General features: G+C 50.9%; 1 protein-coding gene across 1 annotated transcript in view; it reads left to right on the forward strand.

Annotated features, from left to right (window-relative positions):
• The window catches only part of ADAM12 (ADAM metallopeptidase domain 12), a 298,041-nt gene that overhangs the window by 242,409 nt on the left and 31,352 nt on the right, over window positions 1-24,280 (forward strand). Inside the window, exons 12-14 of the mRNA XM_012781371.3 lie at window positions 9,524-9,701; window positions 14,378-14,467; window positions 16,180-16,375. Coding sequence (XP_012636825.2) covers window positions 9,524-9,701; window positions 14,378-14,467; window positions 16,180-16,375 — 464 coding nt within the window. The remainder of the gene's footprint in view (window positions 1-9,523; window positions 9,702-14,377; window positions 14,468-16,179; window positions 16,376-24,280) is intronic.

The raw sequence follows: 24,280 nt of genomic DNA on the forward strand, positions 1-24,280 counted from the left end.
ATGAGAAGTTTGAGAAAATCTATCTTTCCTCAAAGCATTGGCGAGCGTAGGGTGCGGAGGTCGGCAATCTTGACCCATAGAGAGAGGGAAAAACAAAGGAGCAGCTACACTCTAGTAAAATGAAACACTGCTAGTCAGAGTCAGGTGAACTATCCAGCCCAGTAACTTAGACACACCCAGCGTTACCCTGAGGGAGGACGGACTGGCAAGAGGTTCAAAGGGGCCATCAGTGTGGAGCCTGTTCTTGTTTCCTCTCTCTGTAGTTAGGTGTTGCTCACTGGAAAGTAGAGGTTGAAATCACTGCAGAGTTAGAATACTAAAATGCCACCACCTAAGGGCTTGGCAGACTTGTCCTCGTCCCTCGGGCTGGACACAAAACAGAGATCAAGCTGCAGAGGCCAGTTAAGCACGGCCACTGCGCCATGAATGTCCAGTTCAGGGTAAACGAGCACAGGCCCACTCGACAGTGCTCCTAGAGAACCATGTCCCTTGTGTGCTGAGCAAGTGGGTGAATTCATCACAAAAGCCCATGGTGAGGGGAGGTCACGTGGCCCAGCCAGCCCTCTGCCGTCCACGAGCCATTGTGGCATCTTAGTCAAGTGGGCATGATTGTACCCATTTTAAATACAAGGAGACTGTAGCTCAGGACGTTGAACAAGCTGCCCAAATTGTTCAGAATGACCCAAGCAGAAGCCCCAGGTTGTAAAGCCAAGTCAGCTCCCTTGTGCTTGCCATGTGCAAGTGGCCATGGCCACATGTGGGCTCCGTGGAAGAACTAAAGCCGCCTAGGTACAGAGCAGTGTCCTGGGGCAACTTCTGGGAGGCAAGAGGCAGCCCTGTTTTTAAGCCATTTAGTTCTGCAAACCTCCTTCAATTTATGTTCCAACAGCAGAGAATTGTTTCCTGTCATTGGCTCATTAACCCAGCATTTTATTTGTGGTAGAACATGTGTGAAAACATTACAGCTGAAATCCTGCCAACCCTCCCTCCCCCCTCCCACACACGCATACCCCCGTGGCTTCCTCCTCTCCCAGGCAAAGAGGCTGGCGTGAGGGCGGGGGCGATTTCTGGGCTCCTCTGCAACTGACAACTTCCAGCAGGACTCACTTTAAGCTCCACAAGGGCAGGAATTTTTGTTTCGTTCATTGTTGAATCCCCAGCACCTAGGACAGTGCCTGGCACCTAGTAGAGCTTAATAAATACTCCTTGAATAAAAGGATGGATGGTGGGTGGGCGGGTGGATGTGTGGATGGATGGATGGTTGGGTGGACGGATAATAGACGATAGATGGGTCAGGGGATGCATGGGTAATGGGTGGGCGGAATGATGGCTGGAGGGCTGGATATGGCTGGGTGGGTGGATGGAGGGACAGATGGCGATTACAGCACAATCAGATGAGTGCAGAGTGAGCTTTCCACCTTTCGCGTAACGGCTGAACCTCTGAGAAGATTCTGAGGCCATTGTCTTTTATAATCTAGCATTTGCAGTATTGCCATTTTCATTGTGTATTCCACATCACTCTACAGTGGATTTACAATAGATTGCAAAAAAAGAAACAATATAATCAATAGAAAAAAAATAGAAAATAAGAGCTGAAAAAACTCAGATAAACAGGAGGCGCAGGGTCTGTTGCTTTTCTGTGCATATTCCACGGAGATCAGGGTGATGGGAACAATTTGCTCTCAAAAAGTAGACTCCTTCCAGCAGGGGCTTCTCCCGAAAGTCTTTGCTTAATTTAGCTAATGTGTGAGGAGAGCGATCAGAAATGTAAACTCTAAAAGCAGGTATGAGAATAAGAGCCCACAGACCCTGGGAGGCCCCGATCCAGTGCACAAAGAACTTCAGCACCTCTTTTCTTATTTACCTGTCACAGCCCTAAGAAAAAAAGCAGATACAATCACCTCCATTTTACAGGTGAGAAAATTGAGGTCCAGGGAGGCCGGAGTCCCCACGGTGCTCAGGGCCAGATGCTCCTGGAGCCTGACCCCATCTTTGCCTTTCACTGATGCACGTGAGCCTTCGGTTCCCAAGCATCGGGGGTGAGAGACAGCCTGTCTCTCTCTGCAGTTCCGCGTAGCCCTGGGGACAGCCCGGTGTCAGCTGCTCAGCGAGGCAAGGGCAGGGCAGTGCAGACTTCCGCCCTGGAGGCGTGGCTTGCAGGTACCTACCGCGACAGCTCTTCCTACCATTTGATTAGAAGCGTCTGCAGCGTTGCAGACTTGCTGAGTCTGCAGGAACAGCCGGCGGGATCTGAGTGTCCGTCTGTCTGCTGGGGCTGGGAAGAGGGTGGCGTTATCTCAGACGTGTGGAATGTCGCTGATTAACCACGGCATCTGCCGGTATCTGCGAGAGCCGGGCCCAGACAAGCCCCACACGGAGCCAGAGGCCTTCGCTTGCAAAGAGGCTGAGAAGTTCATCTAACACGCAGCCTCTGACAGACCGAGGTCCCTTTCGTGTGGGCACTGTGTCCCCTGCCCGTGAGTTCTTGGCCTTTCAGAGCTTGGTTCAGGAGGAAACAGCCATCATTAGCACAGAAGTGAAAAGTCCACTTTCTGGAAACATCCAGGGGCCTCATGTGCACATCTCAATGAACCAGAACTCAGTCCGTTTCCTTATTAAAAATTCTGGGAAAATACATTTGCACTTTAACTGGTTTTCTTTCAGGAGGAGCAGAGGTCAAAGTTCCCACGTTAAGGCCATGAATTATATAATGTGCTGTGGATGGCTCCGTTCTGGCCTCAGGCATTTGCTATTAACAATTGAGTTCTCCTAAGGACATTTTCCATCAATCCCTCCAGCCTGGTGGCTTCCTTAGCCTTCTGTGATCCCTCTGGTAGGCCCGCTGGGTCAGTGAGCGTCCAGTTATAATGTCACTTGGAGGATGAATTGTCCCACTCAGTCCTACCTGGGTGCCCTTCTATCATTCGAGACGCTGTTCTGGGTGCCGTGCCCCTGTGCACCCACGGCTAGGCAGGGCCTGTGGGCTCGGGTCCACACCCCTCTCCCTTCAGGCCACGAGGAGTCACACGGGCCTCTCAGCTGGGCGACTGTTTCCCCTGCCCACAGCGCGTTAGGGCCTGAATGAGCTCACAGCCTTCCTCAGGTATGTGTGGCTTGGCCCGTGCGTCACGGGAACGCAGGTGTGCGGGGTAAATCCCCACACCTGGCCTTTGTTTTCAGTGGCAGCAAAGACCTTCAGGGAAGCGCTTCCAGGCGCAGCTGGAAGGAAGTGCAGGCCTGCTGATGGGCTGTGACTGACGTCTGGCTCCAGGGGGCCCCAAGGCACCTGGACGGCCATCTCTCTCCACCAGTGCCACCGCTCCGGCACAGCCATTGTGCCAGGTCGTGCCTGAGGCTGCCCAGACACCCCTGCCCTGGGGCGCCAAGGCCCTGCAGTTGAGTGGGAGGAACACCAGCCTTCCCTCGGAGGGCTGTGCTTTCACTCCCAACTCCGGAACCACGTGATCCTGGAGAGGCACCTAACCTCTCTGGGGAGCCTCAGTGTGCTCATCTCTAAGTAGGAATGATGTGTTTTGCCTCACAAGCATGTTAGAATGCCCACCACGCTCCTGGTCCACAGAAGGGGTTCCCTGCAGGCGTAACTGCAGCTAGTGTGTGTGCTGGTTGTCCCTTCCCCGTGAGGCAGGATGGCATGGGAAGCCCCCGGCATGGGAAGCCCCCCTCGCGCTGCGCGGCAGCCCCTCTGCCCCTGAAGATGTGAACGCCACCCCCCCGGCCCTGCACGTACTCTGTCATACTTGGTTGCACCTGAATTCTGTGTGTCGTGATTGAAATTTTTTATGACTAGGCATAACTATGAAAATACCTAAAGATTTTTCTGAAGGCGGCCCTAGAATTTTTGGTTTGAAACTTGTCTGAGCAAAGTGGCCCCACCTGCGACCCCTTCCCTCCTCTTACTTGTAGAAGGACCTGGCCCTCATCTCACCTGGGAAGAGAAGCTGGGACTGGCGCCGGGCTCCTGCTCCGCCAAGGACTAGGGACGACCAGAACTGGCTCAAGCTGTGAATTATTGAGTTGTTTGTTGAAAAAGCTCATTGAGCTAGCTGTGGAATGAATGATGAAAAATAAGAGTCATTAGATTGTCTTTGCTGGACAATGGGGCCCAGGATTGGTGGCCACGCCCCACCCTGAGCTTGGTGCGGGGCCTGGGCCGTGGAGGAAAAGGACGGAAGAATTTGTGGAGTGCACTCATGTGACAGGAGCACTGGGAAAACATCTAGAAAAGGCTTCCAGGAACTGAAAACAAGCACAGCCGCCGCCCAGCAGGTAACATGCATCTGAACAGCACTTACTGTGGTTGGTTGGTGGGTTGGTTGATCGTTTTCTTGCTCCTGAGCCCGTGTTCTTGCTGAGCTAGAGAACAGCTGGCCCTTCCAGAAAGGAGCAGGGCCTTTCGGTACTTCAACACCAGGTGTGCATGAAATGAGGGACCGTGCTGAACCGCTGCATCATTCCTTCCCATCCTGAGTCATTCTGCTCTCAAGTTCACTCCTACTTGTGGCTTTACAGTTTAAAGATTGCTACATTTTGGCTACAGTTTATAATAAATCCTACACCCTAGCAAAAACGTTTCTAAGCACTAAAATGTGCTAGACACTGGGGAACAGAGATTCGAAATAGCCCAAGTGGCAACTGGAAATGAGAAAAAGAAACATCGTTTTCATGTCAGCACTGGCAGCTGGCGTCTCAGGGCGCTCGAATGTTAACCAAACACTTTCACGTTTTGGTCTGAAGCTCATCTATCCTCCTGCTCGGCGTGCGAGGGACTGGTGGGCATCTCCATTTTACAGGTGTGCAAACCGAGGCTTCATGAAGTGCCGAGACGGGGCGTGTTCAGACGCAGGTTTCCAGATTCACGTCTCCACCGCCCCATGCGCCCAGGTAGAGAAGCCCCTCCCTGGCCTGTTGAATCTGTGGCTTCTGCTGTCAGGAAAAAATAAAACTCCATTTCAGTCTGCAGGAAGAAACCAGCGGGAGCCGAATGTCAGCAACATATTTTCCAAAACCAGTTAGCCCTTTGCCGTCTAATCGTTTATCAGCTGTGGACGACCTGAAGGTTTGGTTTTTTTCTCCCCTATCGATTTAAACAGAGAAATCTGGGTGGCTTCCCGTCCCTGGTTTCCTGCAACGCTGGCTTTTCCTGTCACACGGCCGGCCGCAGCGGCTCCGAGCTGTTCTCAGCAGCTGCCCCGGCTGCTCCATCCTCCTTCCTCGGTCACTTCCATTCCTTCCCTGCAGTTGGCGCCCAGACGGATGTCTGCCCCGGAGCTCAGAGCTGGGGACTCGGCACACAGTTATTAATGAGGCAGCAGTCACAGGAAGCAGCGGGGACCGTGACCTGCAGCCCCTCTGAACCCAGCCTGATTACAGCTACTTTCCTTGGATGCCTGATTTCCAAAAGGAAGAGCAGTTGTCTCCGAATGACTCCCAGAGAGCCCCCGCAAGGCAGATAATGGGCGACTTCTGCTGTCAGGGCTGATAAATGGGTTTAGTGTGATTCACCCCAAGAACATGACGGTGAGACACACAGTGGGCTCCTACAAGAAAAGAATTTTCTGACTGCAGATTTGTCAAAGTAGAAGTAACCCCTAATAATGTTTTACTTGGCAGCTTTGTGACGGCTAAAATATGAAGCCATGACTGCATTTACGGTGGGAAGCTGTAAGTGGCATTCCTCTTTTTAAAAGTGGTGTGTTTTTCCCCAAAATCACCAGCTGTCTATTTCATCCTCTTTTTATTTCTAACCTTGCATCCAGCGAGGGAAACTTGCCCTGAGTGTCCCTGGTAGTTAAATATTAGAGAAAAAGGCAAACGTTTCTGACAAAAGGGGTCACATCCAAGCAGGGGCCGTGGCCACCCTGCCGGGGCATCTGAGATGAATCCTCTGCCCCTGAGCTGAAAGCAGCACTTTGTTCTGGGCTCCAGGTGTGATCATGTTAACACTTGCTTGTGCCGAGGGGAAAGTATCCTGCTAAAGCGCTGCTTTTCTGAATAATTCCCCAATTTTATTGCCTTGCCCTAGTCTCTCCTTGCTATCTGTCAGTTCAATTAGCTGCTGTCCTGGCATATTTGGGGTAATTTATTAGACATATTGAAAAGTGTGTGGTGATGAACTTGCCAACATCTGCACAAGAAACTGAGGCTTGTCTTTTTAACTGCAGATCAGGGGCCGTTCGACATCTTGGATGTCATGAGCGACTACGTGCCCCAGTTCCGTGTTCTCGTCAGGGACGCTCCAGGGAATAAAGCTATTGAATAAGAAAGAAAGAATACGGGCACGGGGGAGGCAGAATTACCATGCCCTGGATTTTGAAGCTGGTGGAAGGGACCCATGACTCAGTTCGCAGCCAGGATGTTCCCCGCACCATCATTGGCATGCAGCGTGCGGGTTTGTCAGTTTCCTGTAACACTTGGGTATTTGAAAGTTCATTTCTGATCTGAATTCGGCTTTATGAGACAGATACTCATGGGGTTTTCAGCACAGGACTAAAATCAGGCTGTGCGGTCAATGCTGTGCGCTGGGCTTTTGTTAGAAAATGAAAGCACGGTGTAGAACAGAACCGTTTCCAAGGGAAGTGCACGAGAGGTGGCCCGTGATGAGTCTAGAGCGCGTTTCTCATTGTTATGACAGAAGCAGGCGTGGGTTTGTGCCTGTACTGCTGCTACAACAACATTTGAATTTTAAATCTGGGCGAGTTGTTCCCAGACGTTCATGGCCAAAGAGAGTCACCCTGACCATCAGGGCTGAGCGGATAAACAGATCGTGGCACAGTGTTGCTTACCAGGGAACGTTATTCAGCAGAAAGGAATGAAGTACCACTACGTGGTACGGCGTGAAGGAAGCGTGAGACCACGCGGCTAAGTGAAAGGAGGCGACACAAAGGCCCCGTGGCACACGATTCCATGTACATGCAATGAACAGGACAGGCAAATGCATAAAGACAGGAAGCAGATTAGTGTTGGGCAGGGGCTGGAGAGAAGGGAAAACGAGGGGGACTACTTTATGCGTTTGGCATTTGTTCGAGGGTAAAGAAAACACTCTGAATTAGGTGGCAGTGATGGTTACACCACACTGTGAATGGCTTAAAGGGTTGAGTTTTATGTTATGTAAATTGTACATCAATGTAATTAGCAAATTGCCTGGACGGCTTGTTAAAACGCCAGTTGCTGGGCTCCTGCCCTGAGTTTTTCTGACTCAGTGGGCCTGGGTGGGGCCTGAGAATGTGCATTTCTAGTAGGTTGCTGGTGCTGCTGCTCCTGGGACCACACTTTGGGAACCACTGGACGGGGGGTGTACGTTGGACCATGGAATGATTTGCCCCTGGATTAGAATCGTGTGGCAGGGTTTGCTGATCGCCAGGTTTGCTGATCACTTGCTGTGCTGTAGCAGTGCACTGCAGGTAACCCCATGCTGAACTGGCCTCGGTAATAAAGAAAATGGTTCTTCAATGACTGAACTTTGGAATCAAAAGATTTAGTCACATCTGTTTTCTGCCTCTCCCTAACTGAACTCCCAAATGAGTCCCTTCACCTCGTTTGTAAATGGGATGATAATTCCTGTCTCAGTGGATTGTTTTGAAATTTAAATTTAAAAAGTACAAAAGACAAACTGTTACTATGAGAAAACACCACCATGTTGCCTAGCTCAAAGCAGGTACTCAATAGTTATATAAAAAAATATATATATGTATATATTTTTAGCTAATTACTCTTCTTGGGAACTTATAATTCTGTGGCCAGAATATGGCAATATGGGAAAGGAACAATAACTCAGGATAAAGCCTTGGACTGGAACATTACTGGGTAGACTCCATTTCTGTGGCATGAAGAATAGCACCTCTGAGGGTTTGCAGTTTCTGGAGGAGTGGAGTCACATCAGGGCCTTGGAGAGTGGCTGGCGGGGCCGTGGGACGGAAGGGTGGGCTTGTCCGATAAGGAAGGGGCTTGGAAGGAGGCAGTGGGCCAGGCACAGGCCATGTTTGAATTCTAATATCTTGGGATCCTCTTCAGCTTTGACTATAGTAGCCACTCGAACTGTTTCTCAAGTGAGTGAGTGAATAAATGAGTAAATGAGGGAGTTGTGAATATACCACCCAAATAAGTGTGATCTGCCACCATCAGAAGTTCAAAGGCAGAGTCGGCACCTTGGAAGCAGGACGGTGCACCTGACCTTGCCCGGTGTCTTCCCTCCCTGCCCTCTCCTGGGTGGCTGACTTGGAGCAGTGGCAGTCCTGTGGATGCCACACTCGGTCGTTGCATGGTGGCTAGTCTGCCGTCTGTAGGGAAACGCAGCAGCTTGCATTGGTTTGGACAGTTGATTGAGATCGAGTTGTGACGTCATCCTATAAACATCTCATGGGGATGGGGAGAGGACACTCGGGCTTGCGGGCAGCAGGCCCTGCTTCCTCACTAAGTGATAAAACCTTCTCAGTCGATAATCCTTGCTGCCTCAAGACATTTGAGGCATTTGCATTTGTAGAAAAAGAGAGAGAGAGAGAGAGAGAAAGAGTGAGACACACTGTATGTGTTGGGTAACGCTAGCTGCCGTAGGAAACAGACCCCAAATTCTCAGTGGCTTGCCATTTGAGAAGCGTGTTTTCCTTCCGTGTGACTCTCTGGGGCTCTAGGCTGCAGGTGGTTTCCCTGCTCAGAGTAAGTCAGGACCGGATGCCACGTCTGGCTCCTCCATCTCCTAAAACCGTGGCATTTGCTGATCTCAGCTAGCAGAAGGGGAAAGAAAGGACACGAAGAAGGAATACCCTCTTAAATGCCACCAACAAAATGTGACCTACGTTACTTTTGCTTGTGTGCCATTGTCAAGATTTAGTCATGCAGCCCACCCAGGTGAGTGAGGCCGGGCTGTCTTGCTAGACTGGAGAGAGGGGGAGTGTAACTTTGCTGGGAAGTTGGCTGCCTCTGCCACAGCCCCAGAATGCCCTGGGATTTGGAGGCCAGAGCGAGACCTGCATTTCCAGACCACCTCCACTCTCTCACAGCTGTGCTAGGGGAAGGCAGTGATTTAAACCTCACAGACTGACTGCCGGTGTCAGCCGGCCCTGAGCTACGGCGGAAGCGTGTGTCCCTGGAGCCATGGAGCTTATAAGCACAGTCGTTTGTACTTTTTTCTTCTTTGTCCTTCTGGAAGGGACAATGGTGTGTGTTCACATTACAGGCTATAGATCCTAAGAATTCATATCTGTTGCAGCCCTTCACCCAGCACTAATAAGAGTGTAGGTGATGAGGTTGTATAAACTTGCTGATTTGGAAACCATCAAACGATCATTTCTTTTTGATGAAGCACTTCTTCATCAGGGATGTTGGCATCACACAGGAGTGAATGTTGGGTTGTAGCTGAACATGCCTCATTTCACACTGCGTGTTTGAGCGTGTTCATTGGGACTAGCAGTGGACAACTGGGCAGATGCAGCTAGTGGGCACAAGCAGGAAAGGAAAGGCCATTCCGCACCCCGACGACTCACTGTTTCATGCTGTCCTCTCTCAGGTACCCGTTCCCCATGGTGTTCAGCAGCTGCAGCAGGAGGGACCTGGAGACCAGCCTGGAGAAAGGCATGGGCATGTGCCTCTTTAACCTGCCGGAAGTCAAGCAGTCTTTCGGGGGCCAGAAGTGTGGGAATGGATACGTGGAGGAAGGAGAGGAATGTGACTGTGGGGAGCCAGAGGTAAGATAGCCACAGCCCGGATGTCGGTGAGAACTCGGGGGAATTGTACAGCAGGATGAAAGTTCTAGAAACGTGGGAGGGAAAACTCCTGTATGGCCACACCTTGAAGAAGCCCCACAAGCTAGGGTGGCTTTCTGGCATTTTAACCATCGCATGGCATAAGTTGTTTTACTTGGTTTAAAAAGATAAAAAAAAAAATCTTCTCTGTTGAAGGGTGCAACATCCTTGGCAAGCTGAGGATAAGAACAATCAAAAAGCATTTAGCTTGGAGTTCGGCAGAGGAGAAAGCCTTGGCGTTCTAGCTTCAAATAGCTAATAAGCACCATTTCTTTCTCTTTGCAAGGCGTGCGCCTAGAGGGGAATTTGAATAAGCAGCATTCGTTTTTAACCAAGAGCTTCCTCCCGAGTGGCGACGCTGCCTCGCTGCCGCAGCCGCCTCCACGTGCACAGCCGGAGCCTCGGCGGCGGCTGCTCCCGCTCGGAGCTTTCGGAAGCAATAAGCAGAACCAGGGGATGGTTCTCCCCAGCACAGGGCTTATTTCACCCTCTTCTCCAGCCAATAGCAGGAAATGTTCCTGTTTCTATTAGGCCCAACATAAAGTTAATCAACATAAAAATTATAACAGCCATTTTTTAATCTCTGAATAATCTTGAGAAGGAAAAAGAGAGAGGACTCAGTTAGACCTCCTGGTAAAACAGGTAAAACCCCCCTGAAGTTTGGAGGGGGGTTGTGTTTAGAATAAATCAAAGCGAGTAGTGTGTAGAGCAGGCAGTCTGCACGTGGGAATCCTTCCCCAAGAGCTTGTGCAAGCTGAAATGGTAGAACAAGTTCAAGGCAGGTTAGCTAAATTCACAGGTGAGCTTAATGAGTGCTTGGGAAGCACCTGTCTCAGAGGGCCACTCTGGAAGATGGATTCTAGGATGGAAGGGAAATTGTACTGAGGCCCTGGAGCACCCCATATATTCCTGTGTTCATCAAAAAAACAAGTGGTTAATAGAACCCTCATCATGTCCCCATCTCCAAGTCTCTGAGGTTTTCCATACCTGCAGGAATGATCTTCATCTGACAGTTTGTGCAAGAATGTTGGAGGTATATAAATATTGGGTGGGGGTAGGGGAGTATAGAAGTAGTTTTATCAGACTTATCTGTGACAATGACATTGTCTGCAGAGATGTTTAATTCTGCTCACAATGAGCAGGGAGGGGTTTCTGTATAAGGGTGACTCCTAATTATACGGTCACAGAAATTCTTTTTAAGATTGGTGGAGGAACACTTAAACCCATCATGGATTGGGGTATGCAAAGGGGAAATTCCTTGGAGGCCTTGTTAATTAGTTAAAGAAAAATGTGAAATTAGTTTAAATTACCCATATTTCTCATGAGAGGCCACAGTGACTTATAACAGTTTGTCTTTGATATGAACCCCTTATTGTTTGTTAATCTAAATAAGTTTGACAGCTCTTCATGGAACCATGAACTAGCGGGTTTGGGATGACTCCATTAGCTGTCATTTGCTCTGTGTGCCACCAGCAGCATCACTGCCACCATCCTCACCACCATTATTAGTGTTACCATGGTTACCATCTCCACAATCATCACCACTACCTGGACCACCCACCACCATCACCACCATTGTTAATGTTACCCCAGTTACCATCTCCACAATCATTACCACCACCTGGACCACCCACCATCACCGCCACCATTGTTAATGTTACTAGTTATGTCCATAATGATCATCACCACCACCCCCACTACCTACCACCGTACCGGAGTCACTACTAGCCCTACCTCTAACACCATCACAACCACCACCATCTCCATAGCTACCATCACCACCATGACCATTAACCCCATCACTGCCAGCATCAATGTCAGAAAATGCTTGAGTTCCTAAAATTTGCCAGCCACTCACGTTCTGATCCCCTCTTTTATCTCCATGAAGGAATCATGTGGCTTTGACAGGGTACTTCCTGTCTCCCCAGGTAGCATGTTGCATTGTAGGGTAGCCTTGATTATCACAAATGCCTGCCTTATGTGGAGCCAAATCCTACCTGCATGTAAGTCCCCACTTTGTTCTTCTGTGGTTGAAGTCCTCATTTCCTAGGTAAGTTTTTAATATTTGAAGAGAACTCTCATTCCCTTCATCTAAATTTCTTCCTTCCAATAAACCTTTCAAAGTCAGGGACAAGCCTTTTTTTTTTTTTTTTTTTTTTTTTATTTTATTTTACAACCTTTAGTCTATACAATGGATGGGGCTTCTGCATTGCTTTTTATGTTTTGCTGTTCAAAGTTCAAGCTCATGTCATGTCTGGCTGGTCTGACAGCCCATTTCCCAACTCCAGGCTGCTTTGAGCAGGACTCTCAGCCATACCTGCAAGTCTGGGCTCTTTATCCCCCTGCCTATCCCCCTGCTCTGGCCCCGGTGACATCTGCCATGCCTGTGCATGAGATTGGCGCATGCGTGTCCTGGCCCACAGAGGGACTCCGCGCACCAGAGAGCAGTGCGTGCAGGGCCTTGGAACAGCCGCGGTCAGCACCCGACAGGGTGCAGCTTCTCCCTCGCTCCCAGAAATCATCTGCTTCATTTTCAAGAAGAAAGCATTATAATTTTTTATCCCAGTTCATTGTGATTAGGAAGCTATGTCTGCTACCTACAACAGGAGAATGACAATTAGAGCTTTGCAGAGAATTCTCTAATGGTTTCATTATTCTTTCTTCTTTGGAGACTTAGTATTCATCGGCTCTGCCAGACTTCTCTATTGAGTACTAAAATAATAAATGTATCACCAGATGAAGAATTTGTCTCTTCTGAGAAATATGGTACTGCAGAAGAAATAGACTCTGGGTAGTTTAAAAGCAAGTGATTGCCGAAGCCTCCCCGGACAGGGCGGTGAATTTATATCAGCATAAGGAAATCCTGACAACTCACTCATTCTTCTAGCTAACAGCATCGGGAAGGCAGCCTTATCTCCTTGTTTAAAGTCAGTAGGATGCCAGTAGCTTGCAAATATCTTTTAAACCTAGTTATCTTCCTCACATTATCAATCCCCTTTGAAGTCAAAGCCATTCTGCTTGGCGGAATTTCCATTGGAGATGCTGCTTATATTAGTTGGTGATTTGAGGGGGAAGGGGAGATAGTTCTTAAAGAATTTTGGGACCCAGATTTAGGATGTCTGATTTAACATAGATTTTCAAGGAAATCTGCAATTTGGCAAATGTGTCCTCAGTAGAGCCATTTAGACCAAAAGAAGCAGAACAGCATAACTGTGCATTTGATGGCATTGATGAAAAATGCAATTCATGGCCTTCTTGAAAAAAAACTAAACAAGTTCCTAAACTATTTTAGAATTTTGTAAGTCTGTGAGTTAGAAACTCTTACTATCCTGAAAGTTATAGCTATGACTTCTGGTTGGCAGTTTTATCTTATTGTATATATTACACATCCCGGATGTTTATAAAGTGCTCAAACAATTCTAAAATGTAATGACTTTGGAAGTGTGTTTGATAGGAGCAAATGGTAAAGCGGATGATAGCATAATTCATAGAGTTTTACACAGAGCAGAGTTTGGGTGTCTCGGTTTGCAGTAAATCTTCTGGATTGTTGACAAAATCTTATTAATTGCATTTATGATATAAATTCAAAATTTTTGAATGATAAAACCATTCAAAAAATATGGCTTTCAGGAGTCAAGTATTATGCTACTAACTTAGCATATGATTAGCTTCACCATTCCCAATAGCATATACGTTTTTCAGAGTACATCATATATTGAATAAAATAAAAGGACAATAATAAATTAAGCCATATTAAAAACTCTGTGAACCATTCCATCTTTCAATAATTACTGTTTCTTCTAAAACGTGTAAACACCAAGTCAGTGGAATGCTCTAAAATATACGGACCTCATAAATTCACAAGATAAATGTGTGTGGGCCTTGCATTGAGAGCTAAGCCGAAGATGTCAGTCTCTCATTTCTTTTTGTTAGGGAAAACTGGGTCCTTGCAAAAGCGCACCATAATAAAGGAGTTAATTTTCTCTCCCACTGCTGTTTCAGAGAAGACAATCCATCTAAGGTTTAATCTTTTTAAATCCCTCGCAAGCCAGTGGGCACAGCAGACCTCCTTCCAGCCACTTGGTCACGGCAGTGTCCATTTCCGATCCTTAGGGGCCTTGTCAGGCCAGACAGCCGACCCGTGCCAAGCAAGGGTCTCATCCACAGTGATTTAGTTGTACTGCAGGGAACTGTGGTTCGAACAGAACTGACTTGACTTCATTTTCTGGATCAAAAGGGTTAGTTTTTGAAGAGTAAAGATTGTATGCATCTATGTGTGTATATATATATATCTGAATAAGCAATTTCAAAGTCCTCCAGGGACCCTGATGCAGTTCATTGCAACGAGACCTGCGCAGACACCCCTCTGCTGCTGACCGAAGGCTCTTGCACAAAGGCTCGTGTGCTACCGACTCTTCCCAGGGCCCCGCAGGCCCAGTGGTTCATACACACTTACCAGAAGCTTTGCTTGCTTACCGGCGAAGATAGTCCTTAGGCACTCAGGTGTTCAGTTCAGGAGCTGGGGCCTCTTGGTCTCTCTTCCCTTCTGCAGTCATTTAAAGTGTGGCATTAGCATGCAGTGAGTAGTGGCTCTCTCTGTGTCCCCTTGCCGCCTCCAGGAATGCGTGAATCGCTGCTGCAACGCCACCACCTGCACCCTGAAGCCGGACGCCGTGTGCGCGCATGGGCTGTGCTGCGAGGACTGTCAGGTGAGTTCACCGGGGCTGTGACTTGACCCCAAGGTCACCGACAGGTGCGGGAGGTTCAAATCCGACGCAGGGCAAGCAATGTGGCCGGACGATTTCCCAGCACTCACCCCCGTGCAAACCATCACTCCTCCTCACACAAGCTGGTATATCCACCCCTTATTTTTCATCTTCCAATCTTCAGGTGGAATGCACACTTTAATTGCTGGTCATCTGCGAGACATTATTTATTTATGGGCCGAAAACTCATCCAACCGCAAAACTCTAGCTCAGCATCAAATGTTCCATTTCTGCTCTCGGAGGCACCCGTGGTCCTACCGTGCTAACAGGAGGAGCGAGGTGTGAACAGTCCCCACCCGCTGTCACTCAGCCTCACCCCGGTCCATCCTCTTGATCCCAGGAGCCCCTGCCTGCTGGGCTGAGAAACCACGCGGCTTGTTCCAGGGCTTTTGTGTAAACAACTTGGTCTTAATGTCCTCCCAAGAGAGGGTGCCGGCTGACCCAGCCCGGCCAAGAGTGGCAGTTTTATGCTCTTGCCATTTCTGCTGCTGAGACTGCATTTGTTTTGGCAATTCTGTGTGTGTCTCATTATTCAGAGCTAATATCTGACAGAATAGAAGCCTGAGCTTTGGATTCGAAGGTTCCAAGGGCGGAGTTTTATTTCTTTTTAATTAAGCAATTGATCTTGGCATTCCACTGCAAGTAGAAACTCCCTCATAGCTGCCCCATGCAAGCATGGCAATTTGGAAGCGCATTGTAACGTTTTATGCTCAGCTTTAGAATGCCCTCCTTCCCCTTCCTGATGGTGATTAACTGATGGGGAGTGTTATAAGCAGCAGGTGCTCCCTGCAACTGGCGGGAGAAGGTGGCTAGAAGGGGTTGGAGGGAGGAAGGCTGAGCTTACGACTGGGGTCGGGGGAGGCCCGCAGAGGTTCACTAGGGAAGGAGGGAGGGAGGACCAGGTGGTAATGCCTGGGCCTGATCCACTTTTATGTTGTGACTTTTAAACAGTTCCTTTCAACTTCCAGACCTTCCAGAAGTCGGCAGGGTTATTATCTCATTGCCTTGGAGGAGTATTCAGGGAACCAAGCCCAGGACTTGGGCAAGTCTCAGTCTCTTCCCTGTGTAGCCTCAGGGAAGCCACTCTGAGCCTTAGTTTCTTCAGCCACAAGAAGCAGAGGTGTTGGTCAGATGGCTTCTAGTACCCTGTACCTCCCCCTTGTTCTTCTTTAGTTCTCCCCACAAGTGCTAAAGAGAGAGGGTTCCTGTTCTGTGATTTGATGACAAAGTGAAATTTCTATTGTGATTGCACCCTCGAAATTATTTTTGTTAACTTGCCCACAGAGGCTAACACTCTGAGTACACATGTCACCTTTGACCGTGTGATGGTGCTGACAACCAGAGACCTCTTTCTTAAGGTCAGCCAGCCCAGCACCAACGCTCCTCGCTCTCCTTCCTCCAAAGTGACAGGTGCCAGGGCCGGCACGTCTGCTCCTCAGAAAACCCTCACGGTGCATGACATTAAAAAGAGGCTGCTCTTGGTGGAGCCACCCCTCTTAGGGTAGGAAGGTGAACCCCAGAGCCACTGAGTGCTCTCTGCTGTGAAAGGGACTCCTTCGAACCTTCCCTTTGGGCAAGCCCCACCGCCACCCCGCCCCAGGAGCTGCTGCTGCCTGTCCCGGGTGCACGTGCTGTAAACGGCCCTCTCCTTCCAGCTGAAGCCTGCGGGGACAGCGTGCAGGGGCTCCAGCAACTCCTGCGACCTCCCGGAGTTCTGCACGGGGGCCGGTCCCCACTGCCCAGCCAACGTGTACCTGCACGACGGGCACCCGTGTCAGGGGGTGGATGGCTACTGCTACAACGGCATCTGCCAGACCCACGAGCAGCAGTGCGTCACTCTCTGGGGACCAGGTATGTGGCCTCCACCTGCTTGACGCTGGCAGAGGCACTGGCAGGCCCCAGCGGTGGGACTGGGGGGGGGGGCACGCTCACCCCTGGGGGGCACCGTCCACACGGCATCCAGAGTGCTCAGTTGGGAGTGATTGGTGCCTGGGAGGTGCTGGACACAGTGTAACGAGAGACGCATGAGCACCTATCGTATGCCCATGGGATGCCCATGGGTGACTCAGCCGTGATGCCTGCCCTCAGATAGCTTAGCGTGTAGTCAGACAGACAGACGGACAGAACTTGCCACCCCCACTCAGGCTGTGGTAATGCTCCTTTGTGCTCAAACGAGGACCCCAACCAAGGACTGAGGCTGCCAGGGAGTCACTGGAGGGGGCAGGGCCAAGGGCTCCATGGGGAAGGCCCCGGATTGCACGCGACACACGGGCAGGTCTGTGATGGGGGGAGGGGACTGGGAACAGCTAGTAGCTCTTGGACGGGGGGGGGGCAGGTGGCAGAGTCAACGAGAGACCGTCTGTTCGCCACTTCACCGGCTCACGCTGGGCGCCTGGCACGTTTGGTCTGTTCCGCCCTCCAGCAGCCTCCCGGAGGCAGGGACGACTACAGTTTCATGGAAGGGAACGCTCAAGCTCCGAGACCAGCATCAGTTTCCGCAGGTCTCCAGGCTGGGATTTGACCCCAGGCCACCGTCACCCAGTGCCATGTGCACCTCCCACAGCGCACAGTCACTCCAGGAGTGAGGTCTCAGAGTTCCCCTAAAGCTCTGCAATTAGGCAGAAGCTCAGATGCAAAAGAGGGAAGAACCGGCCGCCCGCATGTACCTCCCCTCCGTGCCCCACCTTCCGGGAACAGACCCCAGGCTCGAACCCTGGGCCCAAGGCCTCGTCACCCCAGAGCCACTGGGATCTGGTACCTGTCTGCAGCTCCGGCTTGTGGCTGTGAATCCGTGGAGAGCGTTTCCAAGAGCGGGGCCGGGCCCAGGCTACCTAGCGGTGCACTCTCTGTCCCTCCTGGCCATGTGGCCTTTGCTCACTCCCCCCTCCTGCTGGCTGCAGCAGGCACCTCAGCCCTGACAAGGCCATAGCGGTAGCCTAGCCCCGGCCCAGGCAAGCAGAGGCAGGATCTCTGTGGGAGGGAAACCTGATCCTGACCTTTGCTGGCTTTCCTGGCGAGGTTTTGGTTCTAGGAGTGGGGAGGGAGGTAAACTAGAGCCGAGAATGACGACTAAACCGTGAAGCCTGGGTTTGAGATGTGATGTGAAAGCGTCAGCCAAGCCTGGAGGACAGGCCGGTGTTTATGGGGCTGAGTCTCCCTGGGGAGCCCACCGCCCTGCCAGCCCACGATGCCCCTGCTCAGGGAGCTTGCGGGGAGAGGGGAGCAGCTGGGTCATGGGGAGCAGCTGGGTCATGGGGAGCAGCCGGGTCATGGGGAGCAGCCGGGTCATGGGGAGCAGGGGCCAAAGCAGCTCTGCGTGTCCGACCCTCTGAGTTCCTCCCGTCTCCTTGGATTCGTGGACATGCTCAGGCAGGTGGGATGAGGGGCCTTGAGGCCCTCCCGGCAAAGCAGGGGGCAGGGGGACCCCGTTGCAATGACAAGCGCTAAGTAGGCACTCACTGCACACATGTTAAATGTTGCACAGGCTCTGTATGGTTTAGTGACTTCAGACACCTTTCAGCCAAGTGAGGTCACTTTGAGGGTGTGGCCACTGCTGCAGGCCAGATCCTCAGGGTTTCATGCATCCCTGTGGCCGTCCCCTTCTCGGCCCTTCTCCAAAGGCAGTAATCTCCCCTTCTTGGGTTACAGGGGCCGTTACAATGCTCCTTTCCAAGGACGTTCCCCGGCCAGAGCACGCCCAGCGCTCGGAGCCTTTGGAGTGAAATGTGTCGTTACTGCCCTGCTGCGTTAGCACATCTGGCCCCGTTTCCAAAGTGAGGTCAGATGGAACTTGGCAGTCCCGTCTGAGCCACCGGCACCGTGTGACTCAGCTGGCCGTGTGCCTCTGATTCATGGTGACCAAGGCTGGTATTTATTATCTCATTGGACTAGTCCTCAAACTGCCTGACCAGAGAGAGAGAGAGCAGCAGACAGGCGGGCAGACTGGCAACCCGGCCCAGACGGAGCTTCCCGAAAGCAAGAGCCACAGGAAGTCACCTGCCTTGAACTCTCACGACCCTTGTGGCCGAGGCTGAGGCTGGAGGCCTGCCTGCCCGGGAGCTGCGTCCCCTCCCTGCGGAGGGGGCTGCCCAGGAGCTCCTGGTTCAGCTCTTCTCTCTTCCACCCCCCACCCCCAGCACGGGGGAGGCCTTTGCCTGGGGCGTGGTGGTCTGTCTCGGTGGGCAGCTGCCCATAGTGGCCTCGGACTGTGGGTAACAGTGTGCTTTGGTGCAGAGGGCTTCCTTGGGCAGGCTGCTCGGAGTTCCTGGAAGCCACAGCATGGGGACCAGCCTTGGGGGCTACCTCAGGCTTGTGACTCTGGCTTTTAGTCTGCCTCTGACGGTCCCTGCTCAGCCCTTCCCGTCACCACGCAGACTGCCTTGGGGAACGGGACACGGAAGGCCCCAGCCTGCCAGTCCTTGACACCAGGTGTCTTCTTAGGACAGGCCTTTATTACTCCCCTTTGCAGGTGCAGCACATGCCGTCGCCCTCCCCCCCCCCCCCGCCGTCCCCCCGCCCACCAGTGTGGCTGCCTGGTTTCCAGTTTGAGGGCACTGTGTGAGTTTCCTGTGGTTTGCTGTAACAAGTCACCATAGACTTAGTGGCATCAACGATGCAAACGTATCATCTTACAGTTCAGGAGGCCATAAATCCGAAAATCAAGATGTTGGCAGGGCCACGCTGCTCTTGGAGGTTTTGGCGGGGGCTCTGTCTCCTGCCTGGTCCAGCCTGCAGGGGCTGTCTGCATCCCCTGGCTCCCAACGTCTTCCTCCCTCTTCAAACCCCCGTCTCTCTCCAACTTCTGCTTCCGTGGTCACAGCTCCTCTGACCTTGACCCTCCCGGCTTCTCCTTGGGGATTATATTGGACCCACCCGGATCATCCAGGATCACCTCCCGTCTTGAGATCCTTCATGTAATCGCATCTTCATGGTCCATGTAAGGCAGTGTGTTCACAGGTGCCAGCTTAGGATGTGGCCCTTTCTGGGCAGCCACAGGCCTTGAATGGACCACTTACTATCCAGGCAAACTTCAACCAGTTGCTCCACCTTGTTGTGCCTCATTTGTAAAACGGGGGTGATAAACCTACCTGCCCCGGGGGCATATTGTCACCCTCTAACATAGCTTGTGATCTATGCTATATATTAACATCATGAGCAGTTCCATGCCAGATACACAGCATGAATACATCTGAACTCTGCAGGATGCAGCCATGCTCCTGGAAGCTCAGCCTAGTGAGCAAGACACTCACACGCTTGGGGTTTGTGCAGGGGGCCGTGAGATGATTGAGGGCCATGTGTGGGAGGGGGACAGGGGAGCAGCCAGCCCGGAGCCTTCTAGGAGGGGGCTGCCCCGGAGCAGCCATTTGCCAGGGGTGGGAGAGAGGAGGGACATGCCCAGCATATGGAACAGCATAAATCAAGGCACACGGGGGCAGAGGGGCCAACCGAGGGACGTGCAGAGCTTGGGCTGCGACTTGAAGAGCAGAGACCCTCATCCGCCGCCCCGTTCTCTCATTTATTAAGAATGTACTGACATCCTGCTGTGTGTAAGATACTCACTCCGGAAGCCCGATGCTGCTGCCAGAGCGACACAGTTCCCACAGCCGCCGCGCTCCCACCCGGATCCGGAGCGGAGTCAGGATGTGACTCCCTCACAGTGTCCTCCTGGGGAGCACCGATCCGGGACAGATGCAGTCCTGGGGCAGAGGCAGCTTCCTGGGCCAGGCCCCGGCCAGCCAGATGGCTGGAGAGCATCTCAATGCTTGGTCACGGTGGTTGGTTTGAATCAGCTTTTCATGACTCAGAGAGGGAAAACTTGCTGTCAAGGATGTGTCTGCAATATCTCGTTTCCCCGCTGTCAGCAAACGCTCTGGGGCCCGGAGCACGTTCGCTCTGGGGTCACCGCGGGCCTGCCGGGAAGCGCAGTACTCGGAACCGTAGGGGGCATCGGCTGCTCTGCCGGCTCTTGACTTCTGCACCCCGTGGCCGGCCGCGAGTCCGGTCGTCCGGAATTCTCCAGTTACCATCAGGATGTCCGCCGTCCACTCTCCAGATCTGGCTACCCGAACGCTGACCGGATGAAGCCCTTCCCTCCAACCCTCTATTCCCTCTTGAAATGGGCTTTTCTCGATCCAGCGTTACATTTCAATAAAATAATCCTGCTTCCAAATCTTTCTACAAATAAAATGACAGAAAATTCAAAACACATGCCTGCAGCTCCTCGCTGGCAAAGTAGTACACTGTCAGGATACCTTTTGGGGCTTTTGTTCATTTGTTTGTTTTTTGGATTGTTATTGTGGTTGATGATACTCTTGCTGGCTGAGAGTATAACTTTTTTCTCTCGCTGATCTTCTCCCACACTTCTTGAATCTCGGGGACCTCATATGTTGGTGCCAAACACACAACTGCTATCTGCAGTTCACAGTGCGTGGCTGGCGCCCAGCTCTCTCTGTCCGGTTTAGTGTTAATATCCGCGGAGACTTTCTGTCGATGTGACCTGACCTTTACTCCTTCCAAAATGCAACTGGCTGGGTTTCCTTAGGCAGCAGATTTACTTTTGCCTGTGTCGTCTGTCAGAGCCACTGGCACAGTTACTGAAAACATTACTTGGCAATTAATCTTACTCACCTCAAGTCACAAACAATTTGTATCAGAGAAGTCCTGGAATATGTTCATCTATTTTATCACCGTCTAGCATCTGGTGATTTGCGCAGGGTGAGCTGGCCAGACCTGGTGAATGCTCCGTGTTTTTATCTGCAAGGCTTGTTTCAGGGAGCTTGGTTTATCGTGACCCACGTGGGGCGGTACATTTATTAGTCACCTACAATTCCTGTGGCTACAGATGGGAAGAAAAGATTTTTGCCAAGAGTCACATTGTTTAAGAGTCAAGGAAGTCTCCTCGTTGTCCCATCAGGTGAGGAGGAAATGATAAAATTTCACTTGGACTTCATTTTCTGATGGAATGCAAGTTCCACTTGAAGAAGAGAGACAGGGGAGAACAGGAAGCCTCCAACTGCCTATAAAAATGCTTTTGTCTGTGGATGTTAGTGGCAGGGGTTAGGAAAATTAGTGACGGAGGGGGTGCGATCTGACTCAACTAGAGAAGTTCATTTGCATAATGGAGTCATTTTAAGTAAAAAGATTAGATTGAGTAAATTGTGGGCATAATTCAAGATGCCATCATCTCTCTTCCAAAAGACATAATGACATTGGGAACTTCCAAACTACAATTACAAATATAAGTTATATCACTCTGAAGACAAAACTGGTAATTAAAATCCATCACTTCCTACATAATTACAAAATACAGTATGATGTCAAAATCCCCTCTGAAAGGCTAGATTTTATCTTTTGATAACGGCAAAATGTCTGTGTTCCATTATTAAGAACTCGAAGACTTTAAATTGATGTGATATAGTGGTGATAAGAAAACTGTTGTCATTCTTCCTGAGTGACATGAGATCTCTCGTCTTCCTAAAAACATGAAGACGGAGATTTTTAAGTGCAGCAACTTTGAATCCAAATATGTGCATTTATAATATCTTACAAGTGGGTAGAAGTCATTTATGCTTTTTAAATTATGGACCATTCTGTCTCTAAGAGAAATGTAAATTATGGACCATTCTGTCTCTAAGAGAAATGCCAGATGGCAGCTCGCACACAAAAGCCACTTGGCACACTTTGCCGCAGCCTCCTTCACAGTCCTCACCAGAACCAGCAGGTCCTGCGCAGGCGTCCAGAGAGCTGTCCTCGGGTTTGTGCCTTTGAGTCGCTGCTTTTATCGAGTGATCCTCTAACGCTGAGCCACATCCGCTCCCCGGGCAGCACTCGGCCCACTTGGGTTCCCCCGCTTGTTAGTTTTCTTACTCTACCTAAACTTTGAGGGAATGGCATTCTCTCTTTCCATGACTTAAAACATCTGTCTTTTCATGACCTTACGTAAGACGGCACAGCAGTACTTCATTTGATGTAAATAAATGAGTGAAAATCCAGAGACACAGGAAGAGAGGCCGGCGTTCGCTCGCTCTGCAGAGCCGCGCTGGCTCCCTCGGGCGGGCACTGGAGGCTCCGTGCGCTTTCCCCGAGAGGCTTTTTGGCACCTGTTCTTGGAGCGCCTGCTGTGTTCAGGCCTGGGTACCATCCCTGCCCATGGGGGTCTTTACAATCAGGAAGGGAGGAAGGATGGAAAGGGGAGGAGGGAAGGAAGAATAGAAGGATGATGGTTAGGAGGAAGACAGAACCAGACAGGCAAAGCATAAATACTTTAGGTTTATGCAAAAACACTCAAACAACTGCTGTATTGTCACCGTTCTAAAAGCCGGTTCTTCCAAACTGCTTTGATCAATCGAATCCAAGTACTTTGATCAAAAGTACTATCGAACAGGATTAAGTACAAGGTGCAGTTCCACACTGAGACTCACCCTCCCCATCCTTCCCCCCTCCAACAAGTAGACTAAAAAAACAAGAGCGAAGAGTGTGGATGAACTGGGTCCATGACGGACAGAAGCTGAGGACGTGAGTGGTGTCATATGCTGGGAGCAAAGATGTGGCGAATGAGATGGAATAAAGGAATGCGACTCTAAAGAGCCAGAGACCTCGTCTTTTTCCTTGACAGAGACTTGTGTCCAGTTGGGCTAGTGCCCCCTGAGGCGGCTTCTCTAAAATGGTTTAAAAAGGGGGGAGGAGGAGAGGTGCAGAACCAGCCTGGCTCATTGCAGAGGTCAGCGGCAGAGCAGACCACTCCCCTCAAATGGTGCAAGGGGGTGTCGTGTTTGTTGTTTGAAATGAGCATGCCTGCTCAGGCACAGGTTAAAGAACGAGGGATGCTCCTAGTAGTAGGAATGCCATCTGCTCCCTGGGAGGGGGGAAGCCTTGCCCATCGTCTGATGGGTATCTTAAATAAGGCCACTGCCACCTCCGAAGGCAAATGGAGCCCTCTGGAGTTGGGAGCAGAGAAAGGCAGGCGTCAGAGCCAGGGTCTGGGGAACTAGCATCCTGGCAGTTCGAAGTGACGTGGGAGGAAATGCTCAAATAGGATGTCAACGTGGGGGAGAAGAAGGGCACGGTTTGCTCTGAAGAATGTGGCCTGTTTTCCTGACTTGCTCGTAGTCTTAGCAGATATCACTATGCACAGGATTCCAGAGCCCCCCAAAGCTTTTGGCACTGCATGCCCCACTTCTGTGCTCACTCTCTCTCTCTCCAGCGGCTGGAAAATGTGCTAAAAATGGCCATTTTCTTAGCTCTCCAGCTGCCACGACCTTCTCTGCTGGGGACTGTCATTCTGTGTGCAGTGACCATCAGGGTTTATGACTCCGTGGCCGCTGACAGCAATCCCTGCCTTGCATTAATAGGCATTAACTGAAGCCAGTGCTTGCTCTTACAGGGAGCTTCATGGGACTGAAAGTGTATGCAATCTTTGCACTGCTTCTCTGTCTCTCTCTCTCATTGCTTCCCCACATCATTAGTCATCATTACTCTTTGGAGCTTGCCCTAGCTCGCGTTTTCTCACCGGAATTATGTGGGATGTTGTTAAAGAGAGCAAGCTTCCCCTTCTCTGCAGCCAGCCAGCTCCTTTCTGCCCTAGGTCGGGTCTGGTCCCGCAGCCAGAGCTTATCTCCGGAGAGGCTGTGCATGCCAGGGCCCCAGACAGCGGACCTAGAGAAGAGTAAGCTGTGAAGTGTGTCAGTCCAGCCAAGAGAGGACACTGGCTGCGGACACCCCAGGCGTCCTCTGGCCAGCACCCTTCATGGGTCAGCT

Source organism: Microcebus murinus, chromosome 14 (assembly GCF_040939455.1).
Source record: "Microcebus murinus isolate Inina chromosome 14, M.murinus_Inina_mat1.0, whole genome shotgun sequence".
Taxonomy (NCBI): Eukaryota; Metazoa; Chordata; class Mammalia; order Primates; family Cheirogaleidae; genus Microcebus; species Microcebus murinus.